The 20,227-nt window shown below is 38.7% G+C and overlaps 1 protein-coding gene across 1 annotated transcript in view; it reads left to right on the forward strand.

Annotated features, from left to right (window-relative positions):
* The first annotated feature begins 671 nt into the window (after positions 1 to 671).
* Positions 672 to 20,227, forward strand: part of ntsr1 (neurotensin receptor 1 (high affinity)) — a 29,458-nt gene continuing 9,902 nt past the window's right edge. Inside the window, exons 1-2 of the mRNA XM_026368549.1 lie at positions 672 to 1,352; positions 17,835 to 18,036. Of these exons, the coding sequence (XP_026224334.1) occupies positions 687 to 1,352; positions 17,835 to 18,036 (868 nt within the window). The 5' untranslated portion in view covers positions 672 to 686. The remainder of the gene's footprint in view (positions 1,353 to 17,834; positions 18,037 to 20,227) is intronic.

Below are 20,227 nucleotides of genomic sequence, written 5' to 3' on the forward strand. Positions count from 1 at the left end.
TACATTAACTTCTTTGGAGGTACCACTGTGTGTTAAACTATGTGTGAAGAGTGTGAGAGAGGGAGAACTACGTTGGTCCCAGCAGTAGCACACTAATGGTTACCTCGGAGTAACCATTAGTACCTCTCAGCCTGTCCAATTCTCCACGCTGAGACGAGCTCATTAGCACTGAAGACACAATCTTAACTGAAACCGAACATCATTTGATATGCTCTAGTGGGGTCCCCAGCTGTCACGAGCATTATTTCTTTGCCCTTTGTGTCCGAGTGTGAGAGGAGGATAGAGGAGCCTGGTGCGCGCACACACAAACCGAGTGACGGGGTTCTGAGTGTGTGTGTGTGTGTGTGTGTGTGTGTGTGTGTGATTTCATAAATATCTATAAGAAACTTAAATGCCTGTGATTTTTTTTTTATTATTATTTGTTGGCCATTGGTGTTATTTTTAGTTTCCAAGGTAAAACATGAAGGGACAAAATAGCAAAGGCTGCGCTCACTGAATGGCTGTGCGTCATCTCAGCAGCGCCAAAAGTGAGCACGCCTCCTGTCTTGCCAAATATAAAAGCTGCTCTCCTCCGGTGATCAGATGGTGAATGCGTTTTACTCCGGCTGATGGACAAGTAAAAATCATCAAATAGTCACTCGGCTTGAACACGTCCCACTTTCCATGTTTTCCCACAGATCAGCATCATGGATTTAAACTTCACCCTCCGGGGGCGCGACTTGTCCGGATTAGACGCGCTAGCCCAGACACTCTTTGGGAATAATTCACAGTTTTCATTTGATAACAACACAGCTACGAAAATGAATGAGGAAGACCTGGAAGTCAACACGGACGTTTACTCTAAAGTGATAGTCACTGTCATCTACGTGGCTCTGTTCGCTGTGGGTTGTTTGGGCAACTCAATCACCCTGTACACCCTGCTGACCAAAAAGACTCTGCAGAACCTCCAGAGCACCGTGCACTACCACCTGGCCAGTCTCGCTGTCTCCGACCTGCTGATCTTCATTCTCTCTATGCCCATCGAGCTGTACAACTTCATCTGGTTCCATCACCCGTGGGTGTTCGGGGACGCAGTATGCAGGGGTTACTACTTCCTTCGTGACAGCTGTTCCTATGCCACCGCGCTCAACATCACCAGCCTCAGTGTGGAGCGTTACATGGCTATCTGCCACCCGTTCAAAGCCAAGAGCATCATGTCCCGCAGCCGAACCAAGAAGCTCATCTCCGCCATGTGGCTCGCTTCCTTTGCGCTCGCCACACCGATGCTCTTCATAATGGGCCAAGTGATGCGCAAAGGCGAGAATATATGCACCACTACCGTGTCCCCTGTCACTATGAAGACTGTCCTTCAGGTGGGTGTGTGAGATTTTGAGTTTTTTTTTGTTTTTGATTTTGTTTTTCCTCTTGTTCGTTTGGAGACTTTACGCGAACACGTCTCCATGATGGGTTTTTTACGCACAGGTGCAAATTAAAGATGAGAATATCAAAAGAACCCCGGTACCCCCAGCCACATGTAGTGTTTTTTATTTTCTTCAGTGTACAGGCATGAACTGATGGCTTTCTGAAACCCTAAACCCTTTCTTAAAAAGTCCAGTTTTGTGTGGCCATCACTTCGTTATTTTTTTTTACCGGAAACCGCAACAATAAACGAAAACATTGCTCCTCTCAGAAAACTTTTGTTAATTTAAACTCTCCAGACTTTAATTAGCCTGCGGGTTCCCAGTAATTCTGCTTCACTGTAGCTTCATTTTTGCCAGGAAATGAACAAGACAGACGCACCAACATCAACAATACCATGTTTGTTTCTGTGAAAGTAACCAGAACACACTGAGAATTATCAGATCCTCCCTTCTTAATATCCGAAAAGGCAGCTGACCAGGATCACCAGTGAAATCAGTCCATGCCTCTGAAGATGATAAAGAGCTATATTAAAAAGTGAACAAACTCACAGTAGCGTGCATGAAGCTACAGGTGTGATGTTTTCCGAGGTGGAAGACGCTTCAGTTCAGTTGGCTCAGTTTTTAACTTCGATCGGTATCTTAGAAGCATCTGGTAAAGGGGGGGGGGGGGAAGTGTCTGCTGGGCAATAACAAAACTTCCCACGGTACAATTTAGTTTAATTTTATTAAAAAAAACGATGATAGCCGGAAATTACATTTGTCCTGAGTTTGTACAACTTAAACCCAAATAAAACTTTTATTAGCGGTCATCGTGTTGTTATCAATTTTATCATTTTATAACTGAAGACTTCTGTATAAAGAATAATATTACTGTATTTAATAAAATAAATCTTAAGACACACATACTGAATGTTTAAAGCAAGATGTTTAAAATACTGAGCATACCTTCAGGAAGCTGTGGTGAAGGAGACATGCACACGTCTTCTCTATCTGAGCACACCATCCCATGTAACAGGTTTGTCCACACTGTCCTCACCGCTCTCCAAGATAAATGAATTGGAGCTGCAGGTTGTAGGTTGTATAAACAATCAGGCCAATCTCCACGTCTTTGTTTACAATGCACATTCTTGTCATGGACTCAGGAGTCCAAGTGTTGAGATTTGAGTAGTGAGAGAATTGGAAACAATCTGGGGAGGCGTTCTGTGTGTCATTTGGCGTAAGATAAAGGCAAAGGGGGATGAAAATCAGCTTGTGTGTAATAATGAATGTCTGTCTTCTGCTTTCTGAGTAATCATTCTGATCACCATCCTCACTGCTGCAGTGTCTGGTTACACACTGCTTTTCTAATCACACTGACTTTTATTAACTTCTGTTTGTCCTTCCACGTTTCATCTCTACTGCGTTTCCTCCTCCTCTATTCATCTCTTCTTGTCATGTGACCGTAACTAACTGAAGCACTGCCTAGGTTAACGGCTATGGCCTGAACAATCCAGCCTCCATGAGGCCTTAACCAATGCAAATCACATACAAATGTATGTTATTTGTTTCCCTTTGATGTAAAGACCAGAACAATAAATAAGATGGAGCAGTCACGTCTGGGGACATCACATAACGCATACCGCAAGCAGGACATGATCAACATGCTCCCAAGACACAAGCGTGCGTGGGTATGAAAGATGCAGGATAAGCTAGCTCAGGAGGCGCCCTGCAGCGATGGGGTGTCCCCAAACACTTCTGTTTTGACAACAGAGAGTGACACTGAAGCAAGAGAAGAGGTGGTTGTGTGTGTGTGGGTGTGTGTGGGTGTGTGTGTGTGTGTGTGTGTGTGTGGTTGTGTTTAGACTTGTTTGACGTAAAACTGGGAAAAAAAAGTTCAATTCCTGCTGCATTTAACTGCAGAGCAGTGAGTAAAACTGCAGCCTGAGTGGCAAACATAAATAATGCAGGACCTCGGCAAACTATTTTAACTTTAAGATCTTAAAGGGGAGATTCTCCAGGGTCACATTGGCTTTGCGTTGTGGCCCGTACTTGTGAATGTGATATGTGAAGAATGCTTTGAGGGAATTTTGTCAACTTTAGTGAGACTGTCTACTTGGACTCTGTATTGAACTGTTTAGATTTTGGTTGCCAAAAGTCAGTCACCTCATGTTTATCCAGTTCTTGTTAAAGAAACGATGTTTTTGACTTGACGGTCGTTTCCACAGACATCATGTTTTCAGCTTCGCCATACTTCACTCCCATTCTTGTCTCCATGATCTCTCAGGAACACCTTCCATACACGAACTGGTTTGCATACAACCTTGGGGAGTAATTCTAGTCACTACACATCCAATTACTCTGGCAGCAGCTGAGAAATGACTTAGAAATATGATGGCAAACTGCACCATGATGCATTAAATGTGTAAGCGTTAGTGTAGCTATCCTCCAACCAACAGTTCAGTGGCACTTTATCTTTAATTTACTTTAATTTATCAGCCAGTGTCATTAATCACATCCAAGTTATCCTTGAATTCTGTGTAGGACCAAGAGAACTCATCTAATGTTTTTTAACAGCTTAGATCATTTAACGTTTGGAGTAACTTTTCATACAAAATACTGCACTCTGACATTTTTAACAATATAATATTTCACAATAAGTTAATTGAGAAAATAATAAAAGATTGTAGCTTTCAGAGGGACATATTGGACTTTTATTCCTCTACAGTTAGTTGATAGTTTAATATGCTAGTTACTAAATTTGACATAATTAGACAGTTTGGCAAATGAGTGGAATTACCAAGTGCAGTGTGATAATTCTTGTGATATTTATGATTTTTTCCATATATTTTTCTAAATATAGTTCCCAATTCTAGAGCAACAGCTTTTGTCCATGGTCTGTTTTTACTGCAGAAAAGATAAAACTCTAAGACATGTGCATACTCCTCTTCATACCCCCTGCAGGAGACAGAATGAGGGGAGGAAGTAGGAAGCAAGAGTGTGAGTGAGACAGGAGCCAAAGGACATAGACAAAGACGGAGTTTTAATTTCTTCAAGGCTTCATGAGATGTGAGCAACAGCTCAATGTGAAGTTGACTCACAGCACTTGACTGCCCAGATATTTCCAGCGCATTTATATTTTTCCATGCTGGGCATTTAGCCTGGTGTCACTGTGTGCACTTACCCTGGCTGGCTGAGTGTGTTTGCTGTTGCTGCACTGAGTGGTCTCCTGCTGTGCAGACGTCTTTGCTGGGGCTGTTAAGGATCGAGTTAGAACTTTACTAACTGTATAAAAAGCGACATTTCATTCTATAGTTGACTTCTCTCCCTCCTGCTAGAAACAGCTGAGTGTCAATAATGGTGCTTCATACACACTTGTGCACGTGACATAGACAGGTATAGGATTTTATTTGTCATGCTCAAGCTAGAACTCAAAATTACTGCACCTAGATGATGTGTTAACCATATAACTGAAACCTGTTAGACATGAAGACGGCAGCTGTTTTATAGTGTTTCCATTTGATGCTGTAAGGTGCATGAGGATACGGTTTAGGACTATAAACCTGTTTACAAACCAGACTATCATAGGGATTCAGTGGAATAAATTAAATTATAAAGGGAATTATAAATCCAAACTAATTAAACTTGTATGTGGTAGGAATGGTCAGCAATGTTAAAACTTCTGGAATATTAAACTAGAAGAAGATTATCAACTGTTTATACAGTTCATACAACTGGAGGACCAAACTGCTTACAAAACACAAATGTACTGTAGCTAACGAGCACTAACTTGACAAATGCATGCTGGGAAGTCTACTAACATGCTAATTTGTTTCATATTTCATCAACTTAATTTATCGAGTTCAGTGAACTTTAAGAAATTGATTTATTTAAATAATTTTTTGTTAAGGCGTCAAGTCAGAAGAACTAATGTTTAGAAGTTTAATAAAAACTCAACATTTTAAGATGCATTAGTTGAAAATTTAAAAAAAGAAATATATATTTTGGTTAACTTACATTTCCACAAAAGTCTTAATGAGAATTTACAGTGTACCAATGTTATCAGTAATGGATCAGCTCAGGTCTGAGACTCAAAGGATGTGGTGTCACTCCGCTTGTGCTGTTAGGAGGCAGCTAGCTGTGCTCTGCTGGAACTTTTGAGAGAGATGTGATAAAACAATAATTTTATCATAACAGGTTCACTCTACTAATTTAGACATGTATATGCACATAGTCAAAACACTGTTCACACAGGCCAAACTACTGCTGGCAGAAATCGTCAACTGTTCCCCAGAAAGTCAGAACCGTGAAGCCTGGAGATTATGTCGGATACTTCCAGTAGCTCAGCAGGTGAAATGACAACTGATGTGTCTTTGTGTTATGAGCACAACTCTGTGTGCAAGAAAGCATGATGCATGTAAATCCAAGTGCTTATTTACTTTGATCTCGGTCAAGTAGTTTTTTCAGTTCCTTGCAGACAATGTCAGATCACAAATTAGGATCCAACAAAATTACAGTTGGCTTTTTAAAACTGTGATTAGTTGATGTATATTAAGCAACCTATCTGTATTTGTGCTGGTTTTCTAGGTGCTTCAACAGTATTGTGTGCTCAAAACATCAGAATCAGTGATACCATGTTTCTTCATTTACAACCGATGGTACAAAGCATTTGACAGCCATAAATATATCTTTTAGCTAGAGTTGAGTATATCTGACAGCAGCAGTTGTCGTTATAGCTGATAAAATAAACAGTCACTGATTTTTGCTTGCTTCAGCTTCTTATTATGTAAATTAGCTCAGCTAAAAATTGCAGCTCTTGCTTTTTGAAAATTGCTTTTTTTTTCTTCTTGGTTCAGTTATTTTCATCATATTTGGACACGAGTATGTTTCTATATAACTATAAATCCTAAATCCAATGTGTGACTTTTTAAATATTTACATATGTTCTAACCAACCCCAAACCCCCAAATGTAATTAATGTAATACAGAGTTTTGTACTTTTATCTGATTAGTTACAGGTTGTAAACATTATCTCACAGCAGGATTGCAAAAGTTGCCCAAGGAAAAGTAACACACTTCATAAACCCTTCTGCTTCTTGCAGTCACCCTCCTTAGAGAACATGTTGGCACACAGAGCATAGTGTATTTAATGGGCCAAAAGTGGCATCAGATGTTGCTTACGGTAATTACACAGCTACACTGTGAAATTGGCACTAGACATGTAGAGATTTATTGATTTCAAAGTGCTAGATAGAGCTCGGTGACAAACAGGTGATAGACTGAATGTCAAGGAAACAGGTGGAGAATAAGCTCTGAGGTGGCCTCATCAGTCTAAAGGAGTCGATGCTTTGCATTAACAAACACCCTAATGACTCAGGATGGGAAGTAAATAAATCTGGAAACTTATTCAAACAACTCGAAGCTCAAACCAGGCTGTAGTCGTGACTGCGGGGCTGTTTTTGAACAGTCTTACTCTATATCTGCACTGTATCATGAAGTTAGATTAGGGATTTATCAGCAATCTTTGGGCTTAACACAGGTTTTCCAGAACCACAAAACGTTTAATCAGAGGAGTTACCATGATACTTTATGCTCATACACATCCAACCCTCTTCTGAGCAGCTTATCTTCAGACAATCACAAAACCAGTTCAGGCCAATCAGATCACTGGGAAAACAGAATCATCATTCCTGCAAGATCCTGACGGCAACAAAAATTAGTTGATAAATAACGGCACGATGGGTATTTTCTATAGATCAGTCAAATTGTTTTTGCTGTTTCAGGCTTTCATGGCTCAGTTTGGTTTTAAAACAGAGTTCCTATCAAACTGAGCGATAGTCTATGTTTAAATAACGACATGATTAACGCTGGAATTTTAGTCCCAACAGAACTCCCAACAACATTAGAAGAATAACGAGGATATTATAAATTAGCATACCTTGACTTTAAAAACTACTTAAAACAGTCGAACATTAATCATTTTTATCTTTTATGTGCATCACTCACATCTTTACAATAATCATTAAACATTAGAGGAAAAACATTAAGCCAACCATAAAGAGCCTGAGCTAATTTAAGGTTTGTTAATTTTATAGTATTTTTTAAGTTTTTCTTATTATTTCTGTTAGAACATGTCGTGTAATTATTTTTCTCCCAGTAAAATATCTCATTCTGACATTTTGCTCTGTAACCAAATTCCCACAAAGGTCAATCATCATTTAATTTTTTTTCCTATTTAATCAAGTTTGTCGTGGTTCTAATTAACAACTTAGGCCCCTTTTACATAAATGCACTCACAGCCAGATAAGAAAACCAGGGATTCACAGAGTCCGTTGCTTTGTGCTAACGGTGATCTAGAATGGCCGATGTTGGGCTAAGTGATGCTAAATGATCCCAAGAGACCCAGACTACGTTGAACTTGTTCTGTGATACAGGCCCCTGGTCGGCTTATTAATTTATTCCTTATTTATACTGGGAAGTTGGCTGAGCATCTTATGTTTAGTTATCATCTTTAATGGAATCCGTCCAGATCTTATTGGATCACAAGCAGAACAGGACCTCTGTTATGTTTACATCCTCACAGCGGCAGTAGCTCAAGTCGGTGACAAATGGAGCTTTGACCTCACAATTATTTACGAGCCTGCAACAGAACTTAACATATACTCAATTATATGCTGCTTTGTAGTCTCTGCACGGATTACATCTAGCCTTGGTTTACTTTTTTAACTTGTTGCATTGGCTTCAACCCACTGGGTCTGCAGTAGTAATTTTAAGCTGTGATTACAGGATGCTTATAACCACATTCTGTGAGCAGCAGTGTAGCTATAATCAATAAATTTTAAAAAGGACATTTAACAGTTTGACAGCAAGTGCATCTGATTGTGTAGTCTTTGGGATGGAAACATCACAATACAGCACCACAATAAAAGCACACTGGGCCAGAACAGCTGAGCGCAGCAGTCATGGAGCTCACTCAGCTCTTATCTCAGATTGCACGCATGAAAATAAAAGAATACATTTTCAATTAAATTTTATTTGTATAGCGCCAAATTACAACAAGTCATCTCAAGGCACTTAACTGTGTATGGTTTAAGACCTTACAGAGTGTAATTGTATAAAAAATAATATAGAAAACCTAACAATCCTATTTGAGCAAGCTGAGCATGAACTGTAACCTTACAAATAAAAACAGCCAGTTGACTGAAAAGTGCATTCTAGCTCAGGCTTGGGAATGAAATTATGCAGACTACTATATGATAAAATTGAATTTACAAAAACATTTAAGCTTGAGAAGCCGCTGTTACTGACCATCAAACCCTCATCCCATAGTGGCAGATAATAACCCTTGCCACAGCTGAAGTGGGGGAAAAATAACAGGAGACAGAAGTTCGAGAGAGACTAAGAGACCCCCTTCTCCTGTGGAAAAGTCATGTATGTTTTAAACCCAAACCCCCAACATATGCAGATCTTTGGGGTAATATAAGATCTTATTGATCTAGGTGTCAACTATTGACATGTCTGGGTTAATATTGTAATTGAGTGAGGTGTGAGGACTGGATAAAACACCAGGAAAACCAAGTATTTTACACTGCATGGATTAAATTTATGGTGCCACTATGTAGTGTGACTAGGCTACGTTCTTTGCTATAGCAGGATACATGGGTTAGTTTAACAGTACAGCTGCTCCTAACCAAACTAACTATATCTTAAAGTGTGTACCACAGCAATGCTTGGATTATTTGTATGATAAGGAGGAGAAAGCATAGAGAATAGATGAATAATTATTGTTCATTACATTTAAAATAACTAACGTTTGTATTGCTAATGTGTGATTATATATGTGTACATTCTCCTGTCTCTCCAGACCGTGGATGTTTTGAGATGACACCAGGTAAGAGCTAAATAAGTCTGTGATTGTTTTTACATGTGATTTTAAAACACCACATGACACAAGGCATGTTGCCTGTGCAGGGGTCTCTGTCTAAACAATGTCACCGAGATGCAAATATTTGGATTATCCCCCGCTGAAAGTGAGATAGATGTTTATTCAGATATGAAGCAGCTCATGGCGATTGTGAGAGCAGTTGTCTGCAGGGAAATCTAAACAGACGCTCGACAGTTTATAAAGAGCATGCAAACACTTGCAAATAATTACTAACCTAACACTTTTATGTTAGTGTAATAATTCTAAGAAATTATTTTATGTAAAAGCACTAGGATGCGTTTGCATTTTATAAAGAACATGATAAAAAAACAAGGTCGTATAGTCCATTGTTTTGACTATAATGCAAATACTGCAAAATACTATCGGCGCAGTAAGTAAGTAAAATGTTGCATTTACATTTATGTAAATTGTTCAAGTGTTAGAGCTGAATTGTAATTCTTGGCTTACATGTTGAAATAACAGAGCAAAGCTGTGACTTATCGGCTACCCTGTGCATTATGTATGTGGATGACACACACATTTTAAAGTTTGCACATAATTCAATCATCGTGAGGCTGTTGCTGAGGAGTGATTCAGGTTATGGTCCAGTGGAAGTTCTGTGTGTATAACTGAATACATGTAATAGGAAGCTCTCATACAGACGGCCATTACATTTTACCATTTGCATACTGCAAAAAGTCCAGCAATGAAATTTGGGTTGGGCTTTGTAGGAACACTCACAACACCAAAACTCCAGCGTTATATTACAGCCAGTTATTACTTTTTCTATTATTATTATACTCATTTTGGTAATTTCTCAGGAACAGGCTGCACCACTGGTAAATTGGGCAGTAAGATGACTGGCATCTAACAGCCTGATGTTACATCATTTTCTGAAAGAGATCGAAGGTTTGAGTCATCTTCATTATCTCTTTGGAAGACATGGTGTCTTGGGCTCAAACTGATAATTTCTTTCATATATTGGATGTTGGTTGGTGGTGATGGTTTGTTGTTTTACCCTTGGATGATTGGAGCGAGTGATAATTGGAAAGACTTATGCCACGTTTGATTTACATTATTCTTCTACTGTGTGTGTTAGTGGGGCTTTTTATGGGTTACATATTTATTGTGTGTTATGTTTATTGTTCTGCTGTGAGACAAATTTCCCCTTCAGGACAAAAGCTTTCTCTTATCTCAGCATCACTAGTGTCCATCTTGTGCACCAGGCTCTCATGCTCATGCAGTCCTTGCACACCTGTCCCTTGTTAGCCTTTAGCCACTACCATCTCTCCAGCTGCACCAGATTAGCTCATTAATCTTTGTGCTGTCCTCCTATGACTCAGAAATCACTCTGCTCTGCCATCATGAACAACTTTCCAGTATTCTTTTTCTGTCCTGAGGAGAAGATTGAGGTCGGATTTGGACATGGATGCAAATCGCACTTCACAAAACTCTTCCATCTAATGTCGAACTGTTTTACAACGCACCACCTGAATGAACTGATTGAGCCGTTTTACCACTATAGCGCCAACACTGTTTACATCAACCAACACCACATGTGTTTTCTCAGGGTTCAGATGATCAGATCAGATTAATGCGAAAAATCTTATTTCACAAAATCTATGTTTACATGTTTTTTTGCATCTCTTCCCTACTTCTCAGGGGAAAGTACTAAGATCTGAGGAAAAGACACGAGTGAAACTAACAGAAGTCAGATTGACTCTTGGCATTTTCCTCTTTACTTGTCATTTCTCTTTTCTCTTATCTTTTCTCATTCGTGTTATCTTCCTCAGCCTCTTCCAACTTTAGATTTGAGAGGGAAACGGGGAAAGGATGTTAAGAAGTGGTAATCAAATCCAAACATATTTTGTGAAATGAGACTTGCTTCTAAATTAATCATCAAAAGCAATATTATGACATCATTTCTTAAAGGTGTACTCCACCAATTTATGATTGCCCTTCCATAAAATCTCTATCTTGAGTTATTTATTAATTTTCTCTTGCTCTAAGACTATGTCTACTATTTGAATGTGTATAACTCTGTGCACCAGTATTACATTTATTTTAATTTACATTTTTCTGAAATTGTTATAGCTAAATATTCGATGTTGGTTATGTGAGTTTGGTTTGGATCTTCCACACTCGCACGCTGTAGCTGTGGCCACAAATCTCAACAACTGTCAAATGAATAAAAAGTGAAAGCTGAGTGTGGGGTAACATCTTATACAAGTGTAAAGCACAGAGATCAAACGTCATACTAGGGGCAGACATTGGTCTCATAGTGTTTTTCATGCCTGTGTCTCTGCAATACACAGCACATGAGCAGATACACCCGCTAACAGCTTTAGTAATATTTCAGCCAGACTTAACATTAAAATGAGGTGCGAGGTCCGCCTGTCTTCCTCCTCTTCCTCCTCCAAACTAAGTGAATGTGTGACCAGCAAAAAGTTTAACACTGATTGAAAAATCAGCAGAGACTGGAGGGAGCAGCAAGAAATGGCTGCAGACAGTTAGAGGTCATTTGCCCTCATCTTCAGTAATTGTTTGGTCTAGTGCCGCACCATTGTGACATCTCATCAAAACTGTTTTATTGGCTTGCTCTGCCCCACTTCATTCACATCATTCATTATTAAAACTGAAACAAACTGAATTAAAACCGAATTTAATTAAAACTGAATTGTTCTAATCTTTATAATAACGCAGGAACTGCCAGCTGTGTTTAAAGGGGGAGTTTACAGTCTGACTAATAGACACCCTTAAATCAGATAAGAAAAACATCATACAAAAACTTTAACTGAAAAAAGGCCATGTTGACTGAGCACTAATCTTTAGGTTTGGTTCTAGCTCCAGCTCCCTCACACTCTTAAGCCGTCAAATCACATTTAGAGTTGCAGACTCTCTGCGTGTACACCCCTGCATTTAAAAATCGGAGCGGAGCATATCGTGTCTGCTGTAGAGAAGATAAGACATAATGCTTTGGTGTCCTGACACACCAGCGTTTAACACAGTAAAAATCTGTGGCACAATCTTCTTAATAGAGTCGTTGAGAGTTCAGTAGATTTCCTGGGATGAAACGTACCAATCAGCTCAAATCTTTTCAATCAAAATAAATTTAAACTGGTGTTTTGGTTTGTTTGTTTGTTTTCTATGGCTGATTTTGTTCTGAGCAAATATCTTAAAAACTGAAAAGACATATATAGCTTCTCCCAGTAGCTTCAGAAATGAACCTGGGAGAAACTGTCAAAAATTTGAGAGTTACTTAAGATTACTTTGAATGGAGAGAGTATAAGACAAGGTACATGTGGCCTTTACAGTACTTGCAATTCAAATCTAGAGGCCAAGTAATCAATGCAGATTACATTAACACCTTTCCATCAAAAAAAAAAACCAAAACAACTGATGTTGCTAGGCAGCAGGTTAATGATGCTGCACAGCCTTAAAACAAAAGGACCCCGCACCTATAAACTCCGTGACTGAGCCAAAAGGGATTGAACCACCTCAACAGTCTGGGAGCTGATGATAATGAGGGAACTGAATTGTCAGTGGGTGTAATAAAGTCTGTAGAGAGTATGTTCAAGAAGAAGTCAGAAGAATGTAATACGATGTGATCCAAGCTTAAACCTGTGTTAAACAAAATCATCTTTGTCTTCGCTATAGATTTAGAATGGATTTCCATAATTTAATTCTATGTAATTATTGCACCGAAAGAACTGAAGAATTAGTTAAAGGCCTTTTCGTGCCCTCAATTCAACAAAAAGAAAAACTTATTACCCCCTATACTGACCCCACTTCCCAGGCTAATAATTATCTCATTCCCTTCATCTTTCAGTTAATATTTCTCGGTTTTATCACACATTTGTGCTTAGAACTATATTAAATAAAACAATCTGCAACATGTCAACGAGTCTGAAAACTGATATTTTCCAGTTGTCACATTAAAGCAGCTGGCTGGATGCTGTTGTTTAAAACACCTCACAACAGCCCGCTAAAACACCCACACAGAAACACAAGTACAATGGAGTAATGATGATGGAGATGGTGCTAATGGCCGAGCAGGGAGATCCAACAGGATACTTGAGTATTCAAGAAGCACTCCAGAATCCGTCTGTTTCTGTTCCCATTAATGGCTCACCACAGTACAGCCTCCAGATGGTGTCATGGGTAAAAATTATAGCTGCCCCCCAGATAGAGGGTCAGATTCACAGAGATATCCTCTAAAACTATGGAAAAGTTTTATGTGGTCAATGGAAAGAGACAAGTCGAGTCACGTGTGACCACGACTTATTAAATTAGTGGTTATCTTAACAGTGGAGCCTCAGTAATTGAATAATTTCCATATTCGGAACAGTGTGTCCATATTACACCAGCAGCTTTAATTTTATTCTTTATCTTCATCCTTCTTTCTTTCCCCACACTCCCCCGTCACCTTCTCATAAAAAATGATGATGCTGTCACTGACAGAGAGATTTCTGGTGTTGACAGTGATAGTGCGAATAATGAATCATTGATTACAATCATCTGTTAAAAATGCTTGTGGTGCAGAGGATGATACTATAATTTATTACGTCTATGTAGTGCTCACACTGTGCATGAAGGCGTTTCAGATGCATCAGAGATTTATTCTTTTGCCCTTGTTTTATTTATTCTTTTATTTATTCTTTTTCCTTACAGCAGCGTTGATGAACTAGAGGCCCGAGTAAGGACTATGTTCAAACCAAACTAGTTTGTATGACATGTGAACTAACTGGAGCATACCCTTTCAATGTATTTCCACAATATCGTGTTACAACTACACTAAAATACCTAAAATGTGGTAAAATAAGTAAATCAGTCAAATTTGTGGACATTGGGGAGGAAATTGACAAGAGCTTGAGAATAAAATTCTCTTAATTGTCAGTTGGCAGAAGAACAAATGAGCTGGAAATGCATTGGATCACACCTTCTCATCCTGAGAAGACTGAGCTGGATCCTTCCTCTGTGAGCTGAGAATCAAAGTGAGCCTAGGTTTAGACTGGGGAGACACCGTCACCTGCACCTCATGCATTAAGAAAATCATTTGTTCACTAACCCACAGGATGCCGTTAATCTATTTAGTACTGAGGGCTCTACCATAAGTTAAAAAAACTTCTCAGTGCAGTATGGAGCTTATAAACATATACAACACTAAGTCTGGGGCAAACATTAGAATCCTGTTTTGTTCAGATGGTTCAACATCCATCTCCACTTCCATCTGGATCTCCTAATGCAATTTTGACTTTTTCACTAAATACAAATTATCCCTTTGTGTGATCACTGTAAAATAAACCAAAGTGGTGGAAGGATTTATAATGTCACTTGTGCATGTGTACAGCCTCTATTTAAAAATATAAGTTTATTACTAATAAGCACTAAGGGTTCAGGTTTAGTGTCTTGTTTAGGGATACTATGACATGTAGCGGTGAGCAGGGAGTCGAACCGGTTAAACCTCTAACTACTAACTAAGATGGTGAATTATTATATGTAACAGTACATACTCATAAACATAATAATGTATAAAAATATTTAGATATATGCTATACGTGTACTTCAAGCATCTTGAAAGGATTCAAGATCCAAGACGACTGAATGCCATTTTCCTAATCAATAAGTATTAAAATTAGAATCTTTGTGCGACAACTTTACAATAAAAATGAAGAAGAGATGTTCTTAGCAACTACTGTGCTGCTACAAAGACACTGATCTGGTTTAATGTGTGCTGAGACTCTGATCTTTCTGGTACCCTCTGTGTTCCGTATGATGGGGACAGAGTACAGACTGTCTGTAGAAGGAAGATGAGAGTCAGTGATCATTTCTGTAGATTTAATGACCCGAAAGAGAGTCGCGGTGCTCTCGGTGACTTCATTTCCTATAAGTCCAGGGTGGGTTTCATCAGTGTCCAGGGCTGGCTCATTCCCCTGTTGGTTGCTGGTGATGTTCTCCATTAGCATTGGCCTACTTTTTGTTGCCAGTCTATCACACCCGCTCCTCTGCACAACCCTCCAGGAAATCTCAATCTCAACACCAATGTTACCAGCAAGTGATTCACCTCAATAACTCAGTTTCCACAAACATATTTTGATGGATTTTGACTTTTTAAACTCGGGTTCCATATAAAAAAGCAGCATCACATTTAGATTTAGGTTGAAACATACAGTATTTGTGTTCTTATTGATGGGTAGCCACCAGGAAATAGACCCACTCGTCACTTTCACTCACATCCCACAGAAAAGTCAAATCATAAATCTCCAGTGACAGGGAGGTAAATTAGAAAAGTCTGGAAGCAGGCAACAAACCTGGATAACGTATGGATTTTCAGAATTAAAGTTTTACCGTCTGTGTGTATCCGAATGTCATAATAAGACTTCACTTCACTTCACAAGATATAATTTGTTGTGTCACCTTTTCCCCTCCAGTCATTCTTCTCTAATATCTCAGTTTCCTTGCACTTCTGTCCCAATTATCCACATTACCTCTGCCACTTTTTGAATCATTTTTTTTCCACCCAAGCTGTGGTTTTGACTCGTTCTGAAGCTGAAGTTTGCTTTGCTGCTTTCCTCCTTTTCAACTTGAATCAGTTAACAATGTCTAGAAGGCAGGGAACCCTCAGAAGTCAGCCAGCCTGTTCATTAAAGCCATTAACATTTTTCATCCATGATCATCTGTTGAAAAAACAACAGCATGACAAGTGTGTGTGTGTGTGTGTGTGTGAGTGTGAGAGAGTAGTAGTAGTGGATGTAGAGGCATTCCTTTAGGGAAGAACATGAAAACCTGCTGCAGTCACACTGATGGAGTAAATATCTACACATATTAATATCTTACACATTCATGCATGTGACTCTGAGACTCGACACCATAGCTGTGAGAAGTCAGCTGTCAAAACTGATGTCTTTCTCTTTCCTACTAATTTCTTTTACACTTTTGCTCCAAACTATATATCTCATTAATCTTTACTGCCCACTTTATTCTCCCTCTTTTTATGTTCAGCAGTGACACTTTAAAATGAAAAGAAAATTGTTTGGGAAAGCTTTGCACACGTGGCTGTTAAAGTGTAATTTTATTGAGTGTTTTTGAGTGTTTCTCAACAGAAATGTTGAATTGACAAAAACAAAGAAGTTGGTATGTATGTTTGTCAATCTTGGTTCAGAGAAAACAATGCAAGAGCTGAAAACTATAGTGTTATATTTCCTCTAAATCAATATAATGAAAGACTGATGGTGCTACATTGGCTGCAGAAAGGTTTTAAAAAGGACAAAAAGTGGCACACTCAACTAGTTTTTCCCCCACCCCTTATTTTCCCTGTTCTATCTGTGATTCATCCTGCTGTCAGTCAGTTCACCTTCACCTCTCTCACCCTGCCTTCCTACGCATTTTCTCCTTCTGCCACTCTGTATTTATTTATTTTTTTACCCTTTTCATCATCATTATCTCTCACTATGTGTCTGCATTCATGTTTTCTAATGGGTTCTCCATGATTGCACCGTTGCTTTTAAGTAATAATTCACAATATTTGCATGTAAATCCATGTGTGATTGGTGTGGCAATATTAATATCCACTGCCTTTATTAAGATTTTAAAGTGAAGACTGGAGAGGTGACTGAGGCACTACATGGAAGATTTTTAGTTTTAGTACATGGGTTATCTTAAACTGCTACTATTTTGAGAATTGTTTTAATTTTTTATAATATTTAGTTGGAACTAATATTATTATAAATAACTGCTACCTAATTTCAACTTCTCAAAAGTGAAATTGGAAAATAAATCATGAAGAATTTAAATTGCACATTATTTAAGCCTTCACCCCACGTACCTGTGCAAAAGCATCAAACCTGTAACCAGCGTCTAAAACATTTCCCCCATTTTATGTGAAACTAACAGAAATGTCACATTTGCATCATGTTTTTCACCAACTTTTGATCATGATGCATTAAAAATTCACATAACAGTAATGGATGGTAGCACACAGGCAATAATGGTACTTATTAATATAAGTAAAAAAGAAAACATGTCCAAAGTCTCTGTTACAGTAAGTAAAGTGCTGTTAGTGCCAGTACATAAACATATAATACTGTGATAATGCTATAGTCACCAAACTGGATGTTTGAAAGAATTCAAAATATATTTTTGGGGCCATAAGTGGAAAGTTTGTGCGAATAATTTTTCAGCTTCACTCCTAAAAAGAGGAAGAACAAAGTGAGTCGTGAAGATTAATGAGAGAAAAATGGGGAACAAAAACTTAATCCCTTCCCAATTATGTTGCAGTTTAGTTGTATAAAAACTAAACTTGTAAAAGTGTTGAATTAGCAAACAGCCCATTCTACTGCTTCTAGTATTTTACAAGGAAATCCTGAGAAAACTTGAGACTGTTCAAAGTTCTGGTGCTGGACCAGACCCTGAAGTTAGAAACCACTGATGTGGATTGCTAGAAATATTTAGTGTGTGATATATTATACCTGACTTTAATGTCTAAAATCTAAACACTGGTTAGATTTTGCTTCTGCTTTTTTTTTCCTGAACAGGTAAACGCTTTTTTGTCTTTTGTGGTGCCCATGGTGGCCATATCAGTGCTGAACGGGGTCATAGCCAATCAGCTCCTGCGAATGTTCCGCGAGGCAGGACAGGACAACCGTGTCTGCATCATTGGGGGAAATCCAACCATGCTGAATGTCTCTGTGGAGCCCAACCGTGCTCAATCGCTTCGCCATGGAGTTCTGGTTCTCCGTAAGTGAACATCTTCACACATGCAGTCAACACACAGACGTGTCATAAAGAAAGACATAGACAAGTGTTTACATTTTCACGACCAGATATTTCCTGATTTTAAACATCTGTTTCTAGTGTTTTGTTTGTCTGCCACTGATAACTAAACAAATCCACGTCATGAAATTTCATAGTTATGTTTATCTGTGCATCACAGTAAAAAATGTGGGGATGTGGTAAGTACTCCCAGGGCTAGTTGATGAATTACTGTAGCTGGCGAGGCTGGAAAGACCTCTGCAGTTTGGTTGATAGTTTGATAGTTGATCGTTTTAACTGTTTTTAATGCTCACGGGATCAGCCATTATACATTTTCCTTTTGTATCTTCTATGAAGCATCACACCGTGCAGCAGGAGAAGTCAATTATCATGTGTTCACACAAACACACACATTAAAAGATATCAAGACCTTATACATTAATTCAGCTGCTCCATCAAACTGTCACTGATCATCACTTCACTCACTCTAACTGAACAAATGCTGCAAAGGTACCGTATATATCACTGTTATCTAGTCATGTTTCAGTGCAGTGGTAAATAAAATGTAAACTATAAGCTGCAGCTGATGAGCACCGTAAGCCCAAACAACACACCCTATAATTTAACATGCTAATGTGTTTTCTGTTTTTGTTTTTTGTCTACCAAATGCTCTCTACAATTTGGACTCAATCATAGTAACACAATTGCATTTCCTTTTATATAGAATTACTAGAACACCAGGTGTGCCAGCTGATTTGCATTGGTGTATCATTCAGGCTGATGATGGCCATAGGCTGCCTGTCATAGTACACCTGTATGGCTTACACTCTCTGTAAAACAGAGCAACTTACATCGGCATTACCATCAATTTCTTTCAAATATGCACCAGAAACCTGAACAATCTAGACACTACCTGCATGTGAAAATGTACATGTCCAAGTCAGATGGCCCAGAGGTTACCTGGACTTTATCCCACGAGCCCTGTCTGGGTCATGAATCAAGCTTTTTACACACAGCAGGATTTTCAGGCTGAATTCCAGCAGTTTTCTCCCCATCTGAGAACATGTCTGACTGTGATTGCTGAAGTTCAAGGTTATAAGGAACCTGTGCACACCACAGCTTTTCCAGTTTTAGCTTTAGTGGTGTCCACATGGCACTACAAAGTAAGGAATCCCTGACAGCGGAAAACTTGGTGTCGCTAATAGAAATGGTAATGGTTATTTCTCAGTTTTGGTATTTTGAAGTTCAAAGTAGAATAACAAATCCCCTCCAGCAAAGAGCATCTGAGAAGAATAATCTGAAGAATGACAGAATATCTCCCTACAGATTTGTACAAGACTGATGTTATCTGTGACTAGACAGATTGAACCTGTCATTAAGAATAAGGGCAAACAAATCTCACCAATGAAGGGTGCACTGCTTGTGTTCTTTTGGGAACTAATATTTGAGAAAATTGGATCAGTTTGTTGCGTAAATGTGCATATTTTTGTGTTGTGTTTTTCCATTGTGGGTGTGTAGCTAGTCATATAACACATTCTTCTATATTTTTTGGGGCTTTGATGTCTTGTTTAATCAAGGGACTCATGAGATCGACTCACAAATCTGTGCTTGACATTTTTGTAATGACTCTGTCCTCATCGTTCTGATCCATGTCATCATATTGCAGATTGAATTGAAAGCTTAATTGGATCAAGGTGAATTTGGTGGCCAGATGGATCTAGTTTTGTTTTTAATAGTCCCAATTACAGCAGTTGTTGCTGAGATCTTTCCCAATGTGCAATGAGTAGTGTTTCACTTTAGTGACAATCCAATTGGTTTGATAAGGCCAGGCAATTTCAATTATGGCAAAAGCATTTTGAATTGATAGCTGATACAGCTCCAGTTGTGATTACCATCTTAATCACACAGAGATGAACTAATCTTTACTGTCATATGCCTCATGTTCAACCTCCAGTATTTTCTATTTCTCTTTAACTAGTCATAATTCCAACTCTGTGTGTCCCAATTTATTGCACAGTTTCTCATAATTATCCCAACTTCGTCCAGCTGCTTCATCATTTAGGAACTCAAAATCAGCTTTTATTAATCTGCACCATAAGACCACAGATCTAGCCAACATTAATTGAAGCTGTCAACAGTAATTCATGGATTCTAGAAATAGTCACAGAATTCAAAA

The sequence above is a fragment of the Anabas testudineus genome, chromosome 7 (genome assembly GCF_900324465.2).
Source record: "Anabas testudineus chromosome 7, fAnaTes1.2, whole genome shotgun sequence".
NCBI lineage: Eukaryota > Metazoa > Chordata > Actinopteri > Anabantiformes > Anabantidae > Anabas > Anabas testudineus.